Source organism: Hyperolius riggenbachi, chromosome 3, assembly GCF_040937935.1.
Source record: "Hyperolius riggenbachi isolate aHypRig1 chromosome 3, aHypRig1.pri, whole genome shotgun sequence".
Classification (NCBI taxonomy): domain Eukaryota; kingdom Metazoa; phylum Chordata; class Amphibia; order Anura; family Hyperoliidae; genus Hyperolius; species Hyperolius riggenbachi.
This window is the reverse complement of record NC_090648.1, coordinates 386,424,968-386,451,341: the sequence shown is the minus strand read 5'-3', so window position 1 is coordinate 386,451,341 and position 26,374 is coordinate 386,424,968. Positions and strand designations below refer to the sequence as shown.

The window sequence follows — 26,374 nt, the reverse complement described above, 5'->3', positions numbered from 1 at the left end:
CACCAATTTATAGTACCCTTGCAGAGAAACAATGTGCTCCTCTGACATGATTGCTGGGTGCTGATGTGTGCACATTCATTCACACAGAGAAACACACATACTACACAGACACACATACACAGACTGTACACATAGACACACACAAAGACAAAAAGACACAAAGACAGAGAGACACACACAAACAGATGCAAACAAACAGCAAACAGACACACAGGCAAACGCATACATAGACACACACACATAGACACACACACTCACACACAAACAGACAGACACATGTACACCACAGACAAGAGAAGCTTACCTCTGGTATTGCAGTAGCATAAGGAAAGGAGGCAGAGCCAGACAGGAAAGTAACAAATAATAATTAATAGGGTGGTGCACACACTTGCAGCTCAACAGTCCATGTGTCATGAATAAAAGTATACTTACCTTTGTGGTTTGTCTTCAATAAGGTAAGACCTATATACTCCTGGATATAATAGTCTGTTATTAGATCTAAAGGGCACCTCCAACAGAGTATTTTAGATGGGATTTGAGTGTGGCATATCTATGTGGGGAAAGCAAGGCCAGCATCAGTAATTTACAAGGTCTATTGGTCCAAATGTGTGGGATTAGTCATTTTAGGGGTGTTGGGGTTTTTAGGGGTGTATTGCTTGCGGCAGGTATATGCCTGGTTGCATGACAATAAAAGTAAAATTTAGTGCAGCCGTCATTGAGAAACCTGTGCTTTCTGTTATTTGGCCACTACCTTAGCTAGACTGTGAGAAAGTGACTAGACATGTGAACAGTTTTCAGCTGTCAGCTGGAATGACCCTTATCTGCTGCTTGATCAGAAGATCCAATATGATACATTTTACCATTAAGTTTACATCAGAGGTATCTGATACAGAGATTTAATCCTTACATAGCTATTTGTAAACAACCAGGTAGTTTGAATACAAAACTGTACAGTGAAACCACTGATATCATTTACTAAGGACAGGTAGAAACCATGAGCCAAATTGCAAAAAGTGTACCCAGAGGCAAAATCCTAACAGCAAAGAGAAACTCATCCACAGCGATGATTACTTTGATGCAGCTAACAGAAGTTTGTGGAAAAAGGTTATGACAAATCCATTGTAAGAGTGAACAGAGGCGCCAACAGGATAAAAAGTACTAAAAAGCTTAAAATTTCTCAGGAGGTGGTGGTTGACTCGCCTCCCCGAAGTAGACAGAATACTGTCAGTTTTTATATAACAACAGGTTTATTGATATACTCCAAACAAACAGTGCAAAGCATTTCACGGGTATATTCCCGCTTCCTCAGGCAATAAACAGATAGGAGTACACTGAAAAAGACAGAGACAAGTATACTATCCTTAGACCAATAAATATATTGAATAATGTATAATGTTTTGTGTATAAATGATTTAAGTGAATAGGTGCCTATAAGGATTTAAAAAGTAATAGCAATGGGGATAATATGGAGTGTAGTGAAGGGGCTGTACGGAGGACCAGGTGTATTGGTAAGGTGGGTAGGTTTTAGTAGCATAAGGGGTGGTAAAGGGTGGGGAGGACTACACTAGTATCTTAAGGGAAAAAACAAACAATATGCAGTATTTGGACTTACCAGTACAGTCTCTAGGTCACGATAAGCGCCTCTGTGCTGGTATGTCTGGGAATGGCTGTTTAAATATCTTTGTAGGTGTGTATTGTCCAATCACATGGTTTGTGTGTGTGTGTGTGTGTGTGTGTGGGGGGGGGGGGGGGGGGGGTTGGGTGATGGGAGGTAGCTGTCTCATATGGGTAAGGAGGATCCAGAGTGGGGGGGGGGCATGTCTGGGGACCAATGGGAGCCTGGGGAAGGATTATATAAGAAATCTTATGTCAATCAAATGAGGGGATTAGGTTGCATAATCTTGGATGGGCGGTGCGCTTAGATCGCCGCACCGCCTTCTTAACCTATGGGCAGTGCGACCATAACGTCGCACTGCTTGTGTGTCAGAGTGTGGGAAGTGTGACGATAACGTTGTACCACCTGCGTGTCATACAAAGGCGTCAATAGTGATGCATAAACTATTTATCCTGCGTATGCGCGAACGCTCGTATTGCGTCTCGCACGGATGGGGAAAGAAAAAGAGGGGGGAGAGCAGCGGGTGCATGCGCCGCCTGTGCAAATGTTCTAGTGCGGCCATACATGCTGGGCTTGTTGTAAATACAATAAATGCCTGTATATTACGATTAGCACAATTCTTCATACAAAAATTAAAATATAAATACATCCATATATAATACGCGCATATATATATATATATTTATAAATTGGTTCAAAGCTGTGCAAAAAGGATTGAATAAGGACAACAACATTCTATATTGGTATGAGATAGATGATATTTGAACTTTTCTCAGCCATTATAGCTAAACTTGTGAACTAAGAATTTACGATACCTCTGTGTCAGTCCAACTCCCAGGTATGTGAGCAGGGAGTAAACAAGTTATCTTGGCTTACAACCTCTAACCCCAGGTCGATGGTCTGTGTGAATTAAGGCATCTTAATGGCATGCATTTATGCTTGAAAAAATATCTGTTTTCCCTTTTGATGTTGCATGTATATAAGCTGTCTGTACCACCAGTTTGCAAACTAACAGGATATAAGCCAGACGAAGGCTGAAAGGCCGAAAGCTTGCTTATTTTTATTCAATTTTTAGTTAGCCAATAAATGGTATCATCCTGGTTTAAAACTTCTTGTATGTATACAGAGGGAATATATTAGTGTTGAATTATAGGTGCATGTTGCTGCCACCTAGTGTCTACTTTATAGATTGCTGGAAGAGCCATTTGTATTGCCATTTATAAACATTTGCAAGCTTACCCTCAGTTCATTAGTCTATTGCCCTTAAATGAAAGGCCACCAATTCAGATATCCAGCTTGTCAAAGACAGATTGGGTCTGATTATGCTAACAGATGGAATTTTCTGTGCTAATGTTGAAATCTTAGACCGTTATAACACAATATGGGAGGAATGGATTTCCTTTTAGAGCTCCTGATTTCATCTGTCTTTTTGTCTGATACTATTAGACCTTTGATTTTTAACCCCTTGGTTCAAAGAGTTATGGTTTATTGTGTACCCTTTGTCTTAGCTATTCTTTGTTGTTATTTGATTTTTTTATGAATTTAATGTAACAATAATAGTATACTATTTTGCAGTGTTATTAAACTGTTTTCTTGTTAGTTGGCATTTTTTTTTTTATTAATCTAATGTAGCTATAATTGTTAATAAAATAATGTGTTAAATAAATAATTTACTATTTTGTTGTGTTAATAAATGCTGTAGTGTTGGGCGAACAGTGTTCGCCACTGTTCGGGTTCTGCAGAACATCACCCTGTTCGGGTGATGTTCGAATTCGGCCGAACACCTGATGGTGTTCGGCCAAACTGTTCGGCCATATGGCCGAACTAAGAGCGCATGGCCGAACGTTCCCCAAACGTTCGGCTAGCGCTGTGATTGGCCGAACGGGTCACGTGGTTCGGACCCGAACGCGCTCTGATTGGCCGAACGGGTCACGTGGTTCGGGTAAATAAATACCCGATCCACGTCATTTCTCCGCCATTTGTCTGTGGGTTTAGCTTTGGGTAGGCAGGCAGGGTAGTTCTCTCTCCAGCCAGGCTAGCCAGGGTCCCCCCAGTCATTGTGTCGCTGCTGGGAACAGTAGTACACCGCTCACCCACACTACATAGCATTGTGTTTACTGCCACTCTGTGTCTCTGCTGGGAACAGTAGTACACCGCTCACCCTGTATAGCATTGTGCTCTGTGTCGCTGCTGGGAATAGTAGTACACCGCTCACCCACCACTGTATAGCATTGTGTTTACTGCCACTCTGTGTCTCTGCTGGGAACAGTAGTACACCGCTCACCCACCACTGTATAGCATTGTGCTCTGTGTCGCTGCTGGGAACAGTAGTACACCGCTCACCCACCCACCACTGTATAGCATTGTGCTCTGTGTCGCTGCTGGGAATAGTAGTACACCGCTCACCCACCACTGTATAGCATTGTGCTCTGTGTCGCTGCAGGGAACAGTAGTACACCGCTCACCCACCACTGTATAGCATTGTGCTCTGTGTCTCTGCTGGGAACAGTAGTACACCACTCACCCACCACTGTATAGCATTGTGCTCTGTGTCGCTGCTGGGAACAGTAGTACACCGCTCACCTACACTATATAGCATTGTGTTTACTGCCACTCTGTGTCTCTGCTGGGAACAGTAGTACACCGCTCACCCACCACTGTATAGCATTGTGCTCTGTGTCGCTGCTGGGAATAGTAGTACACCGCTTACCCACCACTGTATAGCATTGTGCTCTGTGTCACTGCTGGGAACAGTAGTACACCGCTCACCCACCACTGTATAGCATTGTGCTCTGTGTCGCTGCTGGGAACAGTAGTACACCGCTCACCCACACTATATAGCATTGTGTTTACTGCCACTCTGTGTCTCTGCTGGGAACAGTAGTACACCGCTCACCCGCCACTGTATAGCATTGTGCTCTGTGTCGCTGCTGGGAATAGTATTACACCGCTCACCACCACTGTATAGCATTGTGCTCTGTGTCGCTGCTGGGAACAGTAGTACACCGCTCACCCACACTATATAGCATTGTGTTTACTGCCACTCTGTGTCTCTGCTGGGAACAGTAGTACACCGCTCACCCGCCACTGTATAGCATTGTGCTCTGTGTCGCTGCTGGGAATAGTAGTACACCGCTCACCCACCACTGTATAGCATTGTGCTCTGTGTCGCTGCTGGGAACAGTAGTACACCGCTCACCCACACTATATAGCATTGTGTTTACTGCCACTCTGTGTCTCTGCTGGGAACAGTAGTACACCGCTCACCCACCACTGTATAGCATTGTGCTCTGTGTCGCTGCTGGGAACAGTAGTACACCACTCATACAAGAAGTTTTAAACCAGGATGATACCATTTATTGGCTAACTAAAAAATGAATAAAAATAAGCAAGCTTTCGGCCTTTCAGCCTTCGTCTGGCTTATATCCTGTTAGTTTGCAAACTGGTGGTACAGACAGCTTATATACATGCAACATCAAAAGGGAAAACAGATATTTTTTCAAGCATAAATGCATGCCATTAAGATGCCTTAATTCACACAGACCATCGACCTGGGGTTAGAGGTTGTAAGCCAAGATAACTTGTTTACTCCCTGCTCACATACCTGGGAGTTGGACTGACACAGAGGTATCGTAAATTCTTAGTTCACAAGTTCAGCTATAATGGCTGAGAAAAGTTCAAATATCATCTATCTCATACCAATATAGAAAGTTGTTGTCCTTATTCAAACCTTTCTGCACAGCTTTGAACCAATTTATAAATTTTGTTTCTGCTATTTATAATTTATAAATTGGTTCAAAGCTGTGCAGAAAGGTTTGAATAAGGACAACAACTTTCTATATTGGTATGAGATAGATGATATTTGAACTTTTCTCAGCCATTATAGCTGAACTTGTGAACTAAGAATTTACGATACCTCTGTGTCAGTCCAACTCCCAGGTATGTGAGCAGGGAGTAAACAAGTTATCTTGGCTTACAACCTCTAACCCCAGGTCGATGGTCTGTGTGAATTAAGGCATCTTAATGGCATGCATTTATGCTTGAAAAAATATCTGTTTTCCCTTTTGATGTTGCATGTATATAAGCTGTCTGTACCACCAGTTTGCAAACTAACAGGATATAAGCCAGACGAAGGCTGAAAGGCCGAAAGCTTGCTTATTTTTATTCATTTTTTAGTTAGCCAATAAATGGTATCATCCTGGTTTAAAACTTCTTGTATGTATACAGAGGGAATATATTAGTGTTGAATTATAGGTGCATGTTGCTGCCACCTAGTGTCTACTTTATAGATTGCTGGAAGAGCCATTTGTATTGCCATTTATAAACATTTGCAAGCTTACCCTCAGTTCATTAGTCTATTGCCCTTAAATGAAAGGCCACCAATTTAGATATCCAGCTTGTCAAAGACAGATTGGGTCTGATTATGCTAACAGATGGAATTTTCTGTGCTAGTGTTGAAATCTTAGACCGTTATAACACAATATGGGAGGAATGGATTTCCTTTTAGAGCTCCTGATTTCATCTGTCTTTTTGTCTGATACTATTAGACCTTTGATTTTTAACCCCTTGGTTCAAAGAGTTATGGTTTATTGTGTACCCTTTGTCTTAGCTATTCTTTGTTGTTATTTGATTTTTTTATACATTTAATGTAACAATAATAGTATACTATTTTGCAGTGTTATTAAACTGTTTTCTTGTTAGTTGGCATTTTTTTTTATTAATCTAATGTAGCTATAATTGTTAATAAAATAATGTGTTAAATAAATAATTTACTATTTTGTTGTGTTAATAAATGCTTTGTTAATACAACAACCCAAAAAAAATGAATGTGACTTCTAGGTAGTGTTGGGCGAACAGTGTTCGCCACTGTTTGGGTTCTGCAGAACATCACCCTGTTCGGGTGATGTTCGAGTTCGGCCGAACACCTAATGGTGTTCGGCCAAACTGTTCGGCCATATGGCCGAACTAAGAGCGCATGGCCGAACGTTCCCCGAAACGTTCGGCTAGCGCTGTGATTGGCCGAACGGGTCACGTGGTTCGGACCCGAACGCGCTCTGATTGGCCGAACGATTCACGTGGTTCGGGTAAATAAATACCCGATGCACGTCATTTCTCCGCCATTTGTCTGTGGGTTTAGCTTTGGGTAGGCAGGCAGGGTAGTTCTCTCTCCAGCCAGGCTAGCCAGGGTCCCCCCAGTCATTGTGTCGCTGCTGGGAACAGTAGTACACCGCTCACCCTGTATAGCATTGTGCTCTGTGTCGCTGCTGGGAACAGTAGTACACCGCTCACCCACCCACCACTGTATAGCATTGTGCTATGTGTCGCTGCTGAGAATAGTAGTACACCGCTCACCCACCACTGTATAGCATTGTGCTCTGTGTCGCTGCTGGGAACAGTAGTACACCGCTCACCCACCACTGTATAGCATTGTGCTCTGTGTCGCTGCTGGGAACAGTAATACACCACTCACCCACCACTGTATAGCATTGTGCTCTGTGTCGCTGCTGGGAAAAGTAGTACACCGCTCACCCACACTATATAGCATTGTGTTTACTGCCACTCTGTGTCTCTGCTGGGAACAGTAGTACACTGCTCACCCACCACTGCATAGCATTGTGCTCTGTGTCGCTGCTGGGAATAGTAGTACACCCCTCACCCACCACTGTATAGCATTGTGCTCTGTGTCGTTGCTGGGAACAGTAGTACACCGCTCCCCCACACTATATAGCATTGTGTTTACTGCCACTCTGTGTCTCTGCTGGGAACAGTAGTACACCGCTCACCCACCACTGTATAGCATTGTGCTCTGTGTCGCTGCTGGGAATAGTAGTACACCGCTCACCAACCACTGTATAGCATTGTGCTCTGTGTCGCTGCTGGGAACAGTAGTACACCGCTCACCCACACTATATAGCATTGTGTTTACTGCCACTCTGTGTCTCTGCTGGGAACAGTAGTACACCGCTCACCCACCACTGTATAGCATTGTGCTCTGTGTCGCTGCTGGGAACAGTAGTACACCGCTCACCCACACTATACAGCATTGTGTTTACTGCCACTCTGTGTCTCTGCTGGGAACAGTAGTACACCGCTCACCCGCCACTGTATAGCATTGTGCTCTGTGTCGCTGCTGGGAATAGTAGTACACCGCTCACCCACCACTGTATAGCATTGTGCTCTGTGTCGCTGCTGGGAACAGTAGTACACCGCTCCCCACACTATATAGCATTGTGTTTACTGCCACTCTGTGTCTCTGCTGGGAACAGTAGTACACCGCTCACCCGCCATTGTATAGCATTGTGCTCTGTGTTGCTGCTGGGAATAGTAGTACACCGCTCACCCACCACTGTATAGCATTGTGCTCTGTGTCGCTGCTGGGAACAGTAGTACACCGCTCACCCACCACTGTATAGCATTGTGCTCTGTGTCGCTGCTGGGAACAGTAGTACACCGCTCCCCCACACTATATAGCATTGTGTTTACTGCCACTCTGTGTCTCTGCTGGGAACAGTAATACACCGCTCACCCGCCACTGTATAGCATTGTGCTCTGTGTCGCTGCTGGGAATAGTAGTACACCGCTCACCCACCACTGTATAGCATTGTGCTCTGTGTCGCTGCTGGGAACAGTAGTACACCGCTCACCCACCACTGTATAGCATTGTGCTCTGTGTCGCTGCTGGGAACAGTAGTACACCGCTCACCCACCACTGTATAGCATTGTGTTTACTGCCACTCTGTGTCGCTGCTGGGAACAGTAGTACACCGCTCACCCGCCACTGTATAGCATTTCTGTACTGCCACTGTACTGCTGCCAGTCAGCGTGTACTTTAAGGATAAGTGAAATGAAGAAGAAATCCTGTGAAAGAGGGAGGGGCAAGGGAAGAGGTGTTTCCCCTGACGGTTCACGTACAGGCCACAGTGGAGCACCGAAGAAAACCCACTCAATACCGCCCATGTTGTCCAGGAAATCAACCCTCAAAAATCCAAAAGAACAGGACCAGATAATTAAGTGGATGACCTCTCAAGCGTCCAGCAGTGGGTTAAGCAGCACCAGCACATCACGCACGAGGTCCGAGTCCTCAGCCAGTTACAAGGAGCCAGTGGGCACAAAGCTGACACAACCGGCAGCGACACCACGCACACAACTGCCAAATAACCAGTCCGAAGAATTTCCTCAGGACACAATGGGGTATTCGCAGGAGCTATTCCCAGCCCAACAAACTTCCACCTTTCAAAGGTCAATGGAACAGCCAGAAATGTTGTGCCCGGATTCACAACCATTTACTGTGGGAAATGCACCGCGCACTGAAATGCAAGGCGAGTCCGAGGACTTTGAAACCCAAATCCCAGAGCAAGTTGGGCAGGAGGGGTTTCAATTGCAGGAGGTCGGCCGAGAAGATCTGGAAGACGACGTTGGAGTGAGCTGCGCAGAGGTTGTTCTGGGGAGCTCTACTCCACGGCGGCGGCCCACAATCACATATGACGAGTTTGAGAAGATGGAAGAGGAGGAGGGTATGGACAATGTGGACACAGACCCAGATTTTGTATGTGAAGGAGAACATCGCCGTCGTAGCAGCACAGATGAGTCTGTTGAAGAACCCACTGCTGCACGAGTTCGCCTTGTGCCACAAGGTAGGCGGTGCGAAATTTCAGGCACCACAAGCATGGAAGTTCAAGTGAGACGCAAAAGAGGCGGAAACAGAAATCGCCAGCAAGGCAGGTGCTCCAAAGTCTGGCCTTTCTTTGAAGACTGCAGTGAGGATGGTACCATGGTGATTTGCAAGGTGTGCAAGACCCGCCTGAGCAGGGGGAAAAACAACCTCTCCACCACCAGCATGACCCGCCACATGGTATCCAAACATCCCACTCTGTGGGCGCCAGGACAGGGTACCAGCAACACTGCCTCCCTTGGGGTCACCAGACTCACCACCAGACCCTCCTCAGCAGCAGCAGTAGCCCAGCCATTGTGTGATTCACAACAACATTCACAAACATCAGACGACACTGACACTGTCACTTTCCGGAATAGTGCTCTTGAGGTCTCCCAGTCTTCATCAAACACAACAACCAACAGCCGTTCAGTGTGCAGCCCAACGGTTCAGTTGTCTGTCTCGGAGATGCTTGAACGCAAGAGGAAATTGCCAGCAAATGACCCCCGGGCCGTGGCACTAACAGCCAGCATCGCCGTCCCTCCCACTGGATAACAACAGCAGCACCTACCTCTCTGACTCCTTCTCCTCCAACGCATCTCAAAGCTGTACCTCATCCGGAAATGCTAACCCAGCAGCAGTAGGATCGTGGAAGCAGTGCAGCACAGCTGTTGGCATGCGTCAGCAAGCGTTGCTGAAGCTGATCTGCCTTGGGGATAAGCAGCACACAGGGGAGGAAATTTGGAGGGGAATAAAGGAACAGACGGATTTGTGGCCGGCACCGCTGGACCTGAAACCGGGCATGGTTGTGTGTGATAATGGGAGTACTCTCATTCGCGCTTTAAGGTTCCCTTGCCTGGCGCACGTGATGAACCTAGTAGTTCAGCGGTTCCTGAGGACATACCCAGGCGTGGCCGATTTTCTGTTGAAGGTGCGACGAGTGGCCAAACATTGTAGAAATTCCAGTACTGCTTCGGGGGCACTCGCCAAGATGCAGGAGCGCTTCAATCTCCCCCACCATCGCTTGCTGTGTGATGTCCTTACGCGCTGGAATTCTACGCTGCACATGCTAGCCCGCTTTTGCGAGCAGAAGAGTGCAGTGGTCCAGTACATGACGGCGCAGTACCGAGGTGCATCCGGACAGCTGCCAAGCTTCTGTGGATCCGATTGGGCCAACATGTTGGACCTCTGCCAAGTCCTCCAAAATTTTGAGCAATCCACGTTGCTTGTGAGCAGTGACAACTCTTCAGTCAGCATTACCATACCACTGCTGTGTTTACTGAAGAAGTCAATGTTGAAAATCAAGGAAACCGCTGTCATGATGCAACTGGGGGAATCTGAAGGAGAAAACGATCAGCGTGATGATACCAGCATCAGGCCATCTGCCTCAGGAAACGCTGGCCCCAGCAGCTATGACGAAGAAGAGGAGGAGGAACAGCTGGATTTGGAGCATGAATTTAATGCCACCACTGACGAGGGCCAGAGCGGTGCACGTTGGACTTCCACAATTCAGCGCGAATGGTCAGCAGAAGCAGACCAGGAAGAAGGTGACGACTATGATGCATCACAACAACTATCACAACGCTCACAAGAGGATGATGAGGATTCTGGCAGGACTCTGGCACACATGGCTCAATTCATGCTAGACTGCATTGAACGCGACCCACGCATTGTGCGCATTCTGGACAACACCAATTACTGGGTTTATACCCTTCTGGATCCACGGTACAAACACAATGTTCCAAAACTGCTTGAAGAAAGAGTCAGGCAGGTCAAAATGGAAGAATACCAGCAGGCCCTTGTGGAGACTTTAGAGAGGAGATTGACATCCTCCCCCTCCTCTAGCCAGTTGTACGCCGACAGACTGACTTCCGCAAACCCAGGACGACCAGGAGGGCAGCAAACAACACAAGCCGCAGCTAGTGCCCAAAAGGGAATGGTATCGGCAGTGTCCTTGGAGTGGGAAAATTTTCTGACACCCATGCAGCAGCCCACAGAACAGCAAGCGTGCAGATCCACTTCCAACACCGATCGCCTGGAGAAGATGGTCAAGGACTACATGTCAGATGGCGTAGCTGTGTTGAACAATCCATCTGCACCCTTCAACTATTGGGTATCGAAACTAGACACCTGGCACGAACTGGCAATGTACGCAATAGAGGTGCTGGCTTGCCCGGCAGCCAGCGTTATGTCGGAACGCTGTTTCAGTGCTGCCGGAGGCATCGTCACAGATCGGCGTATCCGCCTCTCCACAGAAAATGCAGACCGTCTGACTCAAATTAAAATGAATCAATCCTGGATTGGAAACAACTACGCAACACTCCCGGACCCCAACCAAGTAACATGAACAATGAACATCTGTGATGGGTTAGCGTTACCGGTCCCTTTTCCTGGAACCTCTCATCTGTATTACATTTATGACTGCATGCCGACAAAAAGCAAATTGCTATCCGCACGCTTCTTGTTCTCATGCAAGGCCTGGGTTGTTGTGTCTCAAAGCGTGGCCTTCTCCTCCTGCGCCGCCCTCCTCCTGTTCCATCATGTGTGCTGCTGCTGGGTTAGCGTTACCGGTCCCTTTTCCTGGAACCTCTCATCTGTATTACATTTATGACTGCATGCCGACAAAAAGCAAATTGCTATCCGCACGCTTCTTGTCCGCATGCAAGGCCTGGGTTGTTGTGTCTCAAAGCGTGGCCTTCTCCTCCTGCGCCGCCCTCCTCCTGTTCCATCACGTGTGCTGCTGCTGGGTTAGCATTACCGGTCCTTTTTCCTGGAACCTCTCATCTGTATTACATTTATGACTGCATGCCGACAAAAAGCAAATTGCTATCCGCACGCTTCTTGTCCGCATGCAAGGCCTGGGTTGTTGTGTCTCAAAGCGTGGCCTTCTCCTCCTGCGCCACCCTCCTCCTGTTCCATCACGTGTGCTGCTGCTGGGTTAGCGTTCTCGGTCCCTTTTCCTGGAACCTCTCATCTGTATTACATTTATGACTGCATGCCGACAAAAAGCAAATTGCTATCCGCACGCTCCTTGTCCGCATGCAAGGCCTGGGTTGTTGTGTCTCAAAGCGTGGCCTTCTCCTCCTGCGCCGCCCTCCTCCTGTTCCATCACGTGTGCTGCTGCTGGGTTAGCACAACCGGTCCCTTTTCCTGGAACCTCTCATCTGTATTACATTTATGACTGCATGCCGACAAAAAGCATGTTACCTGTGCAAAGAAAACAGACATTTCCCGCATTTAAAAGACAGTTTTCCCTTTAAAACTTTAAAATCGATTTTCTCAAAAACTATAAGCTCTTTTTGCTAAATTTTTGTTTCCTCTTGTACCCACTCCCAAGGTGCACATACCCTGTAAATTTGGGGTATGTAGCATGTAAGGAGGCTTTAAAAAACACGGGTCCCCATTGACTTCCATTATGTTCGGAGTTCGGCTCGAACACCCGAACATCGCGGCCATGTTCGGCCTGTTCGGCCCGAACCCGAACATCTAGATGTTCGCCCAACATTACTTCTAGGCTGTGGAGTGCTTTCTTCTTCCTGCTCTACTAGCCAGCTACCTCCTGGCTCTCCTATCCATGATAACATGTACAATTTCTCTTTCTCTAACCAACCTGTTACATTTTTACATTGGTAATTTGTCTACAGCTTTCCTTTACCATATCCTGTTGTTGTCCTGTTTGCCTGTTCTAGTTTGTATGAGTCATATTTATAGTGGAAATATTTATATAACTTTCAAAGAAAGGTATTTTTCACATATACAAAATGTCCTACCTTATAATGGTTTGTTTCTGTGCATCATACAGTGACATAAAGAGTTCAGCATCTTCTCCAATTCTGCAGACAAAATTTCGCACAAAGACATACAAGCCATACGTGGGTGAGGACATTACACGGCCATGCAAAGTGTAGTCATTTTGATCTTTAGACTGTAAATCAAAGTAGGTATATTGTAAATAAAAACAAAAGCAGACTATCTTATGAAAATACAATATGGCTAAAAGTTTATTTGCAGGCCATGGAAATGTACATATAGTAACATGTATTATAAATAGCCTATAGCTGTAAAGTAAAACATAGACATTAAAATGTTTGTCTCTTCTATATGTGCTTTAAATAGTGTTAGCACTCGACCCATGGCTCTGTAGCTATACCACTGAATGATACTCTACACCAGTGGTCCCCAAACTTTTTTGACCCAAGGACCGCTTCAGCATCAGGCAATTTTTCCAAGGACCGGACAGATGCGGGGGATGGGGGTGTTATTGCGTGGGGGGAGGAGGTGTGTGGGCTTGTTCTACAGGCAGGGTTTTTTCATAAAGAAGTCCTGGGAACACCAGCCCTACCTAACCACTATCTTCATTGCCCTCAGCACTTTGGAAAAGTACATTTGGTGCGTCAGGTGGTTTAAAGGGGGGTACTGCCTGGGCTTCCTTATCTACTGACACAGTCATTTCCTACCCTCATCTGCCTTCCCTCGCTTTTACCCTTCCCTCCACCCCACAGCCCCTTTACCCTCCTCTCCACACTCAATTCACCCATTCCTCCTCTCTACACCCACTTTACACTTCCCTCCTCCCCAAACTCGCTTTTAACCTTCCATTCTTCTTCCCACACCAGCTTCCAGCATCAGCTGCTCACCTCCGTGCAGACTGAACTCTGTGGCTGGCAAGAGACCAGAGCCTCCCAGTCATCCTCATTGCTGCCACCCGGTGTCTGGACAGACAGTAAGCATGCTGCATTACAGCAGCAGTAACAATGGCTGCAGGTGGCTCTTCTCTATAGCTTCTGGCAAAGTTCAGCGACACTTCTCTCTGCACTGTGATGAGTCATGACAGACTGCACGGCTTAGCTCAGAGCAGCCTTCGGCCCGCCAGTGGGCCGCGGCCCGGGGGTTGGGAACCCCTGCTACACTACACCCAAAAATACCCAAAAGAAAATCACTGACTCTGTTTTAAAGGTCCATACCCAAGATGGAATTTTCCATCCGAAATGACCAATGATAGTTTTTAGCGATATCACAAAGCATTGTTTAACGAAAATGCATTAAACAGTCCACCCACGACGATAATTAATTTTTAAATGGCCATCATGATGGATCACTGAACAAGTGGTTATTCAGATCATAGACTTTCGCAGTAATTATCCCAATCGTGTAAATTATTGTTTACATGATCGTTGGCTTTTGTGTTTGAAAACGATGCTTGCAGATTAGGCCACGTGGATCGGGAAACTATTGTTTGTCTGTAGAGATCCCCTGAATCATCTGCTTGTGGGTACTTAGCTTTAGAACTATGTTAATAAGCTACAGTATATGTAGGCAAGTACAGATCCACAACTTAAGACAGGTCAGCTTAGTACCCACAACATACACAATGGCTAAAATTCAGTAAAGCCTTGCATCTCCAACACCTATTGTCCCCCACTCTTGGAGTAACAGCTAATTTTGGAGCTTCACTGAATATGTATCCAATCTCTCTGGAAGAATTTAGTGCTGTTCTTGAAGAGCACAGCCTTTCCTGAGCTCATAATGAACCATTACCGATATTAGACCTACACCTCTCTAGATGTGCACAGAATCTGTAACTCTAGCTGTTATTGCACTTAAATTCAGTAGTTAGTTCTTCAAAGCTAATTATTTATTTCTAATTATTCTAATTATTTATTGCTAATTATTTTCTTATTTCAAAGCTAATTATTTATTTCCCCTCCCATAACTCTAGTTTAACTCCTTACTAAATAGCCTAAACATGTACTGCATGTTTGTTGTGTATACTGCATACTTCCCCACCCCACCCCCCATTCCTTTAGTTTGTAAGCTCGGCATGGCAGGGCTCTCTCACCCTTTTGTGTCTTGGATTTTGTTATTCACTTCATAGCTTGCACGCTGTTATACATTTTTTTTCATTGTGTTACATCTGTCATGGTAATCACCATTTCTGTATTTTGTACCAGTGTCCGTATTTGATGTATATCATTGTCTGTATCATTAGGTACCTTTTGTTTGTTTACCTACTTTGTACAGTGCCACGGAATACGTTGGCACTTTATAAATAAATAATAATGATATCTGTAGAGAGAACGGGCAACATTGACCTCCCTGTATATGTTTGGATATAAGGTATATTTATAGTTAGCCGCCTTTTTTCAATATTTTATTTTACTTCTGATGCTCAGAGTTGCATGTTAAATGTATGTATAAAAACTGTGTATGAATATTTGTGGCATTTATATTATTTAGGTTATTTTGTTTATCTTTTGCATGTTACAGTTTTTACAACTTGAATCTATGGGCTTGATTCATTAAGCTGCACTGCTAAAGCAGGGCACCTTAATGTGAAGGAGCGGCCGCTAATGCATGCCTTACATAGCAGTGCTTGCTGCTATGTAAGGAGTGTGCCTTCCTTAGGAGCATGCTTTCCTTAGATAAGAGCGTGCCTTACTTTGGAAAGTGCCTTACTTAGATAGTAGCTTGAAATCTACACGTGAAATCTATGCCCTGCCAGCCAGGAGCCCACCAAAACAGGGCATAAATTTCAATCACAGCGGTCCGAAAGTAGTTAATAAAGTACTTTTTGTATTAGATGGACTTTGTCCCATATATACCTGATCTTCTTTTATGCAAATTATAACAGGTTGGCTTCGCCTACTATCTTTATTAGGCAAGTTAACAATAAGCAACACATACAGTGGGTTGCAAAAGTATTCGGCCCCCTTGAAGTTTTCCACATTTTGTCATATTACTGCCACAAACATGAATCAATTTTATTGGAATTCCACATGAAAGACCAACACAAAGTGGTGTACACATGAGAAGTGGAACGAAAATCATACATGATTCCAAACATTTTTTACAAATAAATAACTGCAAAGTGGTGTGTGCATAATTATTCGGCCCCCTTTGATTTGAGTGCAGTCAGTTGCCTATAGACATTGCCTGATGAGTGCTAATGGCTAAATAGAGAGCACCTGTGTGTAATCTAATGTCAGTACAAATACAGCTGCTCTGTGAGGGCCTCAGAGGTTGTCTAAGAGAATATTGGGAGCAACAACACCGTGAAGTCCAAAGAACACACAAGACAGGTCAGGGATCAAGTTATTAAGAAATTTAAAGCAGGCTTAGGCTACAAAAAGATTTCCAAAGCCTTGAACATCCCACGGAGCACTATTCAAGCGATCATTCAGAGATGGAAGGCGTATGGCACAATTGTAAACCTACCAAGACAAGGCCATCCACCTAAACTCACAGGCTGAACAAGGAGAGCGCTGATCAAAAATGCAGTCAAGAGGCTCATGGTGACTCAGGACGAGCTGCAGAGATCTACAGTTCAGGTGGGAGACTCTGTCCATAGGGCAACTATTAGTCATGCACTGTACAAAGTTCGCCTTTATGGAAGAGTGGCAAGAAGAAAGGCATTGTTAACAGAAAGCATAAGAAGTCCCGTTTGCAGTTTGCCACAAGCCATGTGGGGGACACAGCAACCATGTGGAAGAAGGTGCTCTGGTCAGATGAGACCAAAATTGAACTTTTTGGCCAAAATGCAAAACGCTATGTGTGGCAGAAAACTAACACTGCACCTCACTCTGAACACACCATCCCCATTGTCAAATATGGTGGTGGCAGCATCATGCTCGGGGGTTGTATCTCTTCAGCAGGGACAGGGAAGCTGGTCAGAGTTGATGGGAAGATGGATGGAGCCAAATACAAAGCAAACTTGGAAGAAAACCTCTTGGAGACTGCAAAAGACTTGAGACTGGGGCGGAGGTTCACCTTCCAGCAGGACAATGACCCTAAACATAAAGCCAGGGCAACAATGGAATGGTTTAAAACAAAACATATCTATGTGTCAGAATGGCCCAGTCAAAGTCCAGATCTAAATCCATTAGAGAATCTGTGGCAAGATCTGAAAACTGCTGTCCACAAACGCTGTCCATCTAATCTGACTGAGCTGGAGCTGTTTTGCAAAGAAGAATGGGCAAGGATTTCAGTCTCTAGATGTGCAAAGCTGGTAGAGACATAGCCTAAAAGACTGGCAGCTGTAATTGCAGCAAAAGAGGGTTCTACATAGTGTTGACTCAGGGGGCCAAATAATTACGCACACCCCACTTTGCAGTTATTTATTTGTAAAAAATGTTTGGAATGATGTATGATTTTCGATCCACTTCTCACGGGTACACCACTTTGTATTGGTCTGTCACGTGGAATTCCAATAAAATTGATGCATGTTTGTGGCAGTAATGTGACAAAATGTGGAAAACTTCAAGGGGGCCAAATACTTTTGAAACCCACTTTATAAGTGCCCCTATTAATTTCCTAATTGTACACTGTGGAGAGTGTCTGTGTGTGCCCGCCCCCTAGAGCACTGGTTTGTGCACTCTTGTGCACATCTGGGGAGGTGCTGCAAATGCTGCCAACAGCCATAGAGGAAGGCGGCGTCTCATGTGGAACAAATGAGTGCATGACAGATGTTTTCACATAGGAAGTGCTTTTAATAAAACAACCTATTTTGACTTAATTTTTCTGTTTGTAAATTACCATTAGGAGTTTTTGTAAATTAAAATGTTTGTTTTATTTTGTTTTTAAACTCCTTTTACTTTTCTTGGATTTCTAGCAACTGAAATGCATTGTTTACCTATTGTGGTTTGGCCCTTCATTTAGAGGTAAGTATATATATATATATATATATATATATATATATATATATATATATATATATATATATATATATGTGTGTGTGTGTGATGTCATTTTTTGGGGTGCCCCCTTCCAAGTGTTAACCATGCCAGCCCCCACAGCTTGTGGAGTGGGTCCTAAACCCCTAGACTATAATCCTTTCTGGAGTGTGACTTGCCGCAAGAGCCTGAGTGAGGATGGGTGTTCCTCACTGGCGTTTACATTGTGGTTGCGAGTTTCTGCAACCTACACTTGTGAGTACAATTTAATTTTACTATTTGGCTGTTCATAGCCTTAATATACTACACTATTAGGGACTCCTGGTGTCCCTGTCTTGCTGTTTGTTCCCTCTGGAAGGTTGTTTTGACTCCACTGGACCACACACTACTATCATAAAAACAATGTAACAGATGTCCTAAATGATCTCACTTTTGCTGCAATCATAAGACCTGTCCAAAATTGTATAATTGTTATCTTAAAAGGTGAGCAGTTCCATTTAAAGCTATGAACTTTAAAGTCAAATAAATAAAATCATGTATTGGTTACCATTTCTTCTTTAATTCGCTCAGTTATTTTCTCAGTAGCTTCTTTGTGAGCATGAAACAAGCTGATTACACTTGTTTTGTCTGGATCTAGAATGTTTCCGTCATCATCTCTGACAATTAGGTCTAGTTCAAGAATTCTGCAAATAAAATATGTATACAAATGACTAAAATAGGGTTCTATTTAAAATGGTAAACAAAAACTTTAAAGTGGTATTGTTACCAAAAATATTTTGTCCTCTAAAGCATTAAACACCCTACAAATTAATATAAGACTATAAAACTGCTCTGATGTCTTTTGATTGTATATTTGCACCTGGTATTATTGCCAGCTGCAGAAAAAATTGACAGATGTATTCCTAGAGTAGAAATTAGTGAGCAAATCCCCCTGGATACAGCAGAAACATTTCTCCCTTGTTTACACAATGTATACACTTCCAGCTCAATCTGATAATTCTGCCCGGCAAAGGCAGGCTTATCAATAAGCAGCTAAATTAAGTGTAAAGCATGAGTTAACCCATAGATTTCCACCCAATGTTCCAAAACCATTGATTGCTTTCTGAAAAGAATTGATTCAGAAGGAATTGATTCCTACTCAAAACTGTACTTCAATTTCTAATAGATTCCAGCAGGGAATTTATTGAAAATTAGTTGACCTAAGCCCCATTTAAAAACGGGCTCTAGGTCTGTCACCACCACCACATGTCAGCGCGCTTGCGCATGCCCACCACGCCTGCGCACACACGTCCGCCCGGCTGCCCCCTGGCCCATCCTGCTCCTGTCCCAACGGCTGTCCCATGCGCATTAGTGCAAACACAGGACACAGGGACAGGAGCATACGCAGGGACACAGGGGGATTATAATATAGGATTAATTGAACTTCAGAGTTGCACTGTCCGATGTAGTGCTAAACTATAGGCCATCAATCTGCCAATGCTCTTGCCCTGCCCCGATTGTTTTAAATTTTCCATCCTGTCCAATCGATACTTTCGATCGTTTTTTTTTTGTCAAAATCGATCTGACATTTTGGAGAATCGAATCTGCAAGGAAGAAAACTAGAAAATTGAATGTATGGCCACCTTTAAACTATAGCTGTCCTCTTTATGTGATCTTTCTTTATTTAAAGAAAAAAAAAAACATAGATTAACAAATAGTACATACTGTTGCATATTATATTTCAGTATATACTGGAATAATTATAACTGTAAGGGACTTACCTGAACGCTTCTGTGGTGAGGGCTACCGCGGCAATAAACAAGCCGCTCCGTCCTCCTCCTCCTCTGCGCATGCAGCCCCTAGCAATGTGGGTGTCCTTCCCAACGGGACTGCGCACGCTGTTCCAGGTCCTCTGCATTCTAGCGCTGTGCGGGGACAGACGTTCTGGAGTAAACGTCCATCCTATTCCCTAAGGAAGCATAAAAGTTAGTGTCAGCTGACAGTCTTAGTCAGCTGACACATAGGTAGGATTTTTAATGTTGTGTCAGCTGATCTGTTAGTCAGCTGACACTCAGGCAGGGCTGCAGTTGAGTGATTGGTTGCTGTGTTGTGTGGCCGGCCACTGATTGGATGCTGTCAGTATTTAAGCTTGCTGAGTGCACTCTGTCATTGCTCGTGATAGCTTTGGCTGTGTACTTTTGCTGGGTGTGATTATTGTATTGGATTATCTGTGTATCAACCTTGCCTGGAAACTGACCACTCTCCGTCTGCCGCCTGTACCGACCTTCTGCCTGGAATCTGACTACTCTCTGTCTGCCGCCTGCATTGACCTTGGATTGTCTGACCTTGATTTTGCCTGCTCCTAGTGTACTTCGATACTTCTAATACTACGTGTATGACCTCAGATTGTTACTGGACTTTCGCTATCTCCTGTTAGGGTCCGGTGAGTTACATAGTTCACTCTACTTTCAGCTCCTATACCTTGCACCTACAAGGCCTGGGTGTAACCGAAGTCGGGCAGGTGTTGCTCTTAACCTCCCATTCAAGCGGGGATGCACCACATAGGGTGAAGAAGGTGGTGGTAGATTGGGGCATAGGAGCTGAGCTTTGAACTGATAACTTGCCAAGCCTGACAATAACTCTATTCAGTGGGTGGGAGGTAGAGGGGATTCCTCTCTTATCCACATCCCTCTGTGCACAGAAAAACAGATTCTCACATTAATTAATAAACATGTATCTTTTCTCTTACAGTACCTCATCTCATTGTTTTTCAGAGGTAAAAAAAATGGTTTTCTTACATTTCCCAAGTGGGACAGAATGCTAGTGAAAAAATTGCCAGCATCTGAATTTGACTTTTACAAATCAACCTATAATGTATCAAAGTCTATAAACTACTGTCTTGTGGGAAAATGACTTTATTGTGGGAAAATGAATGAAAAACCAATTGTTGTAAAAAATGTTGAAAAAACAACATAAGGGCTCCCTCCCAGGCCCCCAGCTCTTTTAGTTCATTCTCCTTTGTGGGGGCTAGTATTCCTCATGGAATTTGGTGCACTCTGAGGAATTATAGCACATGTGGTGTGGTCCCCTGCTCACCATATATCAATTTCAATTGTGCATTTAGCAATTTATCTAAATACAGGAAAAGCAAATAATCTCGAAAACAATCTAAAAATAAGGCAGTGATAAAAATTACATACTTATTGCCATAGTCGATTTTTGAAGTTACTTTTTGCTTAAGCTCTTTCAGTTCATCCTTTGGCAAAGTACCAGAAAGAAGCTGTGAACGCCATTCCATCAAATCGAACATCATTGACTGGACCTGCTTGAATTTTTCCATCTTGCTTGACTGTAAACACAGAAAAGTTTAAGCCTTCATAAAATTTAGATAACATTTAGCCAACAGAGTTAAATGTTCAGTGACATTTTTTTCAGTGTTAACAAAAATATTTAGGATATACATATAATACATAGAGTATAATAATTTGATTTGACTAATAAGTTTGCACCAGACACAGACAATATGATACACAGACAGACAGCAATGATTATTAAAAATCAAAGACAGCATAAGTGTACAAATAATTTGAAACAGGATGAGAAGCATTTATAACCAACTTTACAGATTTGTGCTGTGATGTTTTCATGTACTTGCAGTTTCAGCTTTGCTGTATACCGTGGATGGATTATTGCTCACCTTATAGCTCAGTAGCTTCATTCTGTGTGTGATTGTGTCTGGAGGTACTGTATTTAAAGGAGTCATCAATTAAATTATGCTACCCACAGTACTACTTCCTCCAGCCCCTGGCAGCCGCTATGTCACTCGCTGCAGCTCCGCTGGCCCCTTTTCCCCGACAGTGCGCAGGATGACCTCCAAGTCGTCTTCTACTGTGCCTGTGCGAGCGCCAGTGTGAATTACCTCCACATGGTCCAGAGTGTACTGCGCAGGGGAATGAGGCCAGCGGAGCGGCTGCCAGGGGCTGGAGGAAGCCTGGGGTAAGCAGTACTGGGCGTAGCATAATTTAATAGCTGACTCCTCTAAGTAGGGCTACCTTTGCCTGGAAGTTTTTATCCTAACTGATCGGTATCTTACTCCTGAAAGCAGAAGTTGGAAGATGGAGTGGGTAGGTTGAGAGGGTTAGAGGCAATCTTAGTAGTTCTCTTTCTACACCTGCTGGTGCAAATGTCCTGCAGGAAAGGTATGCTGCAGCCAATGATTCTTTTTGCTGATCAGATTATGCCTCACCTTAGCTTGTTTACATGTAAAAACAGTGTTTGGAAATTTTGGCACAAAGTAAAGCCAAAATGTTGTATTGTGCACTGGCTGTAGAAGAATATCAGTATTGTATCAGTAAAGTTACTGATATCATTCTATCATCTATCGTAACCTAACTCTCACATTGGCCCATATGCAATTAATTTTTTCTCCTGAGTTTTCTCCTAGGAGATAATTTTTCATCTTCTATTTAGAATAACTTTTCAGTACTTTTCAGTTGACAAAGTACTAAAAAGTAGGTGGAAAGGTACTATCAAAACTATTTTATGTATTTTCTTGCTTGCTGGTGATTTAAAAGGCCTTTTATTGACAAGTTTTAAAATATCACCTAGGAGAAAACTCAGAAGAAAAAGTGAATTGCATATGGGTCATTGACTCTCCCAGACCTACGCCTAACACTAAGTTCCCCTACAAACACCCAATGCTTGACACTAAACGCCATGCACTATAAGTACACAGCTGGCACCCATAAGTACGATATTAAAAGTATTGTCTATGGAAACCTGGCTATCTTCTGCTTATGGCAAACACCTACAGACAATTCCGGATAAGTACTTATTTCAGGGCTATGCCCTTCATATGAGAACATTATACATACAGCTATTGAATCAAACAGATGATTCCTTAAATAACACCATTATCTCCTGAGTTTTCACCTAGGAGATAATTTTTCATCTTCGATTTAAAATACCTTTTTAGGACTTTGCAATGGAAAAAGTCCCAAAAAGTATGTGAAACAATACTGTGAAAATTATTTTGAGCATTTGTTTGCTTGTTGGTGGTTTAGAAGGCATTTTATTTACAAGTTGTAAAAATACCACCTGGGGTGAAAAATTGAATTGCATATGGGCACATATGTCTACATTGATTCTCCTGAATACACTCTATTCCTAAACAAACATATTCATACTGCTAAAGGGTCCATAGTTTCTCTTTGTTATTTTGATTATTGTACGGTTTTATTTCAACTGTTGTTTCACATAATTTTTGTTTTCACTCTTTATTCTCTACCTGGAGACGGTATACTTCAGCATCCACATCAGGATGAAACTAAACAATACCAGTTGCCTGGCAGTTCTGCTGATCTCTCTGGCTGCAGTAGTATATGAATCACACACCTGAAACAAGCAGTCAGACTTCAGTCAGAAACGCATGATCTGCATGCTTGTTCAGGGTCAATGGCTAAAAGTATTAGAGGTAGAAGGCTCACCAAGACAGACAGGCAATCTGCATTGTTTAAAAGGAAATAAATGTCAGCCTCCATATCCCTCTCAGTTCAGCTACGCTTTAAACTTATTTTATTGATTTGGGCACAAAAAGACTTGAGAGTGCGTGGACTATATAAGTCCTATTGTGAATGTGTACAAGAAAAAAAAACAAAAAAGACTGTTGGCAAAAGCTATAAGATCATCTCCAAGCTACTGGAAAAGTATGGTTCCTGGGACTGGGCTCCATTATTGATAAAACTATGCTACCCTCGACTGACAAGAAATAACCATTGTGTTTTACCGTATACAGTTGTTTCCAGATGTTGCCCCATTCGCGTAATGTAGTTGTAACTTCTCGCACCAATGGAATTGTGGCTGGCACTATGTGTTCTGCATTTCTTAAAGACAAGAACAAATTATTATAATATGGATGTGATTATTTTTAGTACTGAACAAGATAGAAAGGAATCCCAAAACATTATTTTAAAGGAAACCTGAAATGAGAGCAATATGCAAGCCGCCCATGTCTACTTGCATTGTTATTTGCTGATCTCTAGTTTTAATAGCTTTCATAATTTAAAGGACAAAAAAATGTGACATTTAATATACATGTGTATTAGCTGTACATATGTTCCAGAGTAAAATGCAGTATAAATTTATTTTCTCCTATGTTGCTATCACTTACAGTAGGTAGTAAAAATAAAATTTTGGACTGGTCAATTTCCATGGGGATTTTCTGTATTTTGCTTATTTTTTTCAAATCACTCACTGGAAAAGCTAGGGAGTGCTTTCAAAAATAAAGAAATTCCCAGGTGCACCCCAGAGGAGATGGATTAGTCCACAATCTGTCATATTTGTCACATTTTCTTGCCTACTGTAAGTAAGAGGAACATAAGGAAAAAAGTAATTTATAGTGCATTTTATTCTGGAACAACTAATATGTGTACAGTACTTAAAATTTAAAATGTTTCAAAGTGTCACAATAGTTGTCCTTATATACTTATACAAAATGAATATGCAGACCAGGTGCTTTAATTTCACTAAATACATGCTTGCTGCAGGTCACTGAATCAAAATTCACAACGTAACCAATATGCAGGGTTTTTTTTAATGCTGGTTTACACTGAAAGCATAATAAATGCATACATTTTGTGTTTCAGTGTTTTTCCTGAGAAAAGGAATAAATATGAAATTTAAATTACATATAACATATGCCTATCAAGGATAACATTACATAAAATTTCAGTTTAATGGCAACACTGTTTTTTTATGTATCAGTAATATAGGTCACACACCTGTCATTTTCCTGAATGACACAACTCAGTTCTAGAATGTCTCAGCTCCTATGTTGGTGACCCCCCTACAATCCCCCCCCCCCAAAAAAAAAAAAGAAAACATTCTTAAATATGTTCTAGAGAAATCATTGGTTCTGTGGGCTGCAATCTGAAAAATGAGCTCTGTCAAGCCTCTTTATAGTAGCAGATAGTTGTGGACATGTCCTTATGCAGCTTTTTGTTTGCCTTACCTCTCAGGTGGTGTCTTCTGAGCAAGAGTTTATTGTCAAGGGAACATTTTTTTTAATCTTATACTAACTGAACATTGCCCAGGTATGTATTTGGTTGATGCTAGGTCTGGCCACTTTTTTTTAACCTTGACACACAGTCAGCCAATGGCCAAGTTTGTGAGCTTTGGGGTCCTTGGCATCAATAATATGAGAATGGAAGCAGTTGACATTTTCCCATTAATATCAAATAAATCTGATTGGCTGTTTGTGGTTCCACCCCCTTTTCAGAATTTGAACCCAGGTTACCCAATGACTGCCTCTGATATTAAAGGGATACTGTAGGGGGGTCGGGGGAAAATGAGTTGAACTTACCCGGGGCTTCTAATGGTCCCCCACAGGCATCCTGTGCCCGCACAGCCGCTCACTGATGCTCCGGTCCCGCCTCCGGTTCACTTCTGTAATTTCTGACTTTAAAGTCAGAAAACCCCTGCGCCTGCGTTGCCGTGTCCTCGCTTCCCCTGATGTCACCAGGAGCGTACTGCACAGGCACACCCCATACTGGGCTTGTGCTATACACTCCTGGTGACATCAGCGGGAACGAGGACACGGCAACGCAGGCGCAGGGGTTTTCTGACTTTAAAGTCGGAAATTCCAGAAGTGAACCGGAGGCGGGACCGGAGCATCGGTGAGTGGCTGCGCGGGCACAGGATGTCTGCTGGGGACCATTACAAGCCACGGGTAAGTTCAACTCATTTTCCCCCGACCCCCCTACAGTATTCCTTTAACAGTGTAAGAATGGGTGCAATTGAAATATTCCCCTTGAAAATTAATAGGTGAATTTTGCTTGGCTATTGTAGGCTCCACCCATTTTCCTGAATAGTTATGGCAGTCACCCAACTGTGCCAAGTTTGAGAACCCTGCCATTAAAGAAGTATAAGAATGGCAAGCAAGCTGAGCAGTAAAGAATGAAACAGAGCGCAGGGTAGGTGTTTTCTCTAATGCTCCCACTGATATATATGATAAAATAGATGAGGGTGCTTCATCTCTGGTTCACTTTAAAGAGAGTCTGAAGCGAGAATAAAACTCGCTTCAGCTCTTATATTCAGCAGGGGCATGTGTGCCCCTGCTAAAATGCCACTATCCCGCGGCTGAACAGGGGTCCCTTACCTCCCAAATCCCCTCCGTGGTGCCCGGGGATCTCTTCCAGGTGATGCAGGGCTAATGGCCGCAGCCCTGCCCTCACACGCGTCTGTCAGCGTGTATCTCCGCCTCTCCCCCGCCCCTCCCAGTCTTCCTTCACTGAGAGGGGTGGGGGAGAGGCGGCAATGCGCCGCTGATAGACGCGCTGTGAGGCAGGGCTGCAGCCGTTATCCCTGCCTCCAGCAGCAGCAAAATCTACGACCAAGTTGGTCGTAGATTTTGCAAAGGGGGATTTGGGGGGTAAGGGACCCCCGTTCAGCCGCGGGTTAGTG

At 43.8% G+C, this 26,374-nt stretch overlaps 1 protein-coding gene across 5 annotated transcripts in view; it reads right to left on the bottom strand.

Annotated features, from left to right (window-relative positions):
* Nucleotides 1-26,374, bottom strand: part of DOCK2 (dedicator of cytokinesis 2) — a 566,587-nt gene that overhangs the window by 483,507 nt on the left and 56,706 nt on the right. For 4 of the 5 annotated variants that reach the window (XM_068277405.1, XM_068277401.1, XM_068277402.1 and 1 more), the window contains 4 exons: nucleotides 23,700-23,796; nucleotides 21,115-21,263; nucleotides 18,483-18,618; nucleotides 13,037-13,191 (listed from right to left, as the gene is read on the bottom strand). In XM_068277405.1, coding sequence (XP_068133506.1) covers nucleotides 13,037-13,191; nucleotides 18,483-18,618; nucleotides 21,115-21,263; nucleotides 23,700-23,796 — 537 coding nt within the window. Of the gene's footprint in view, nucleotides 1-13,036; nucleotides 13,192-18,482; nucleotides 18,619-19,695; nucleotides 19,884-21,114; nucleotides 21,264-23,699; nucleotides 23,797-26,374 lie in introns of those variants that run through there. The other variant, XM_068277404.1, reaches the window with a different exon arrangement.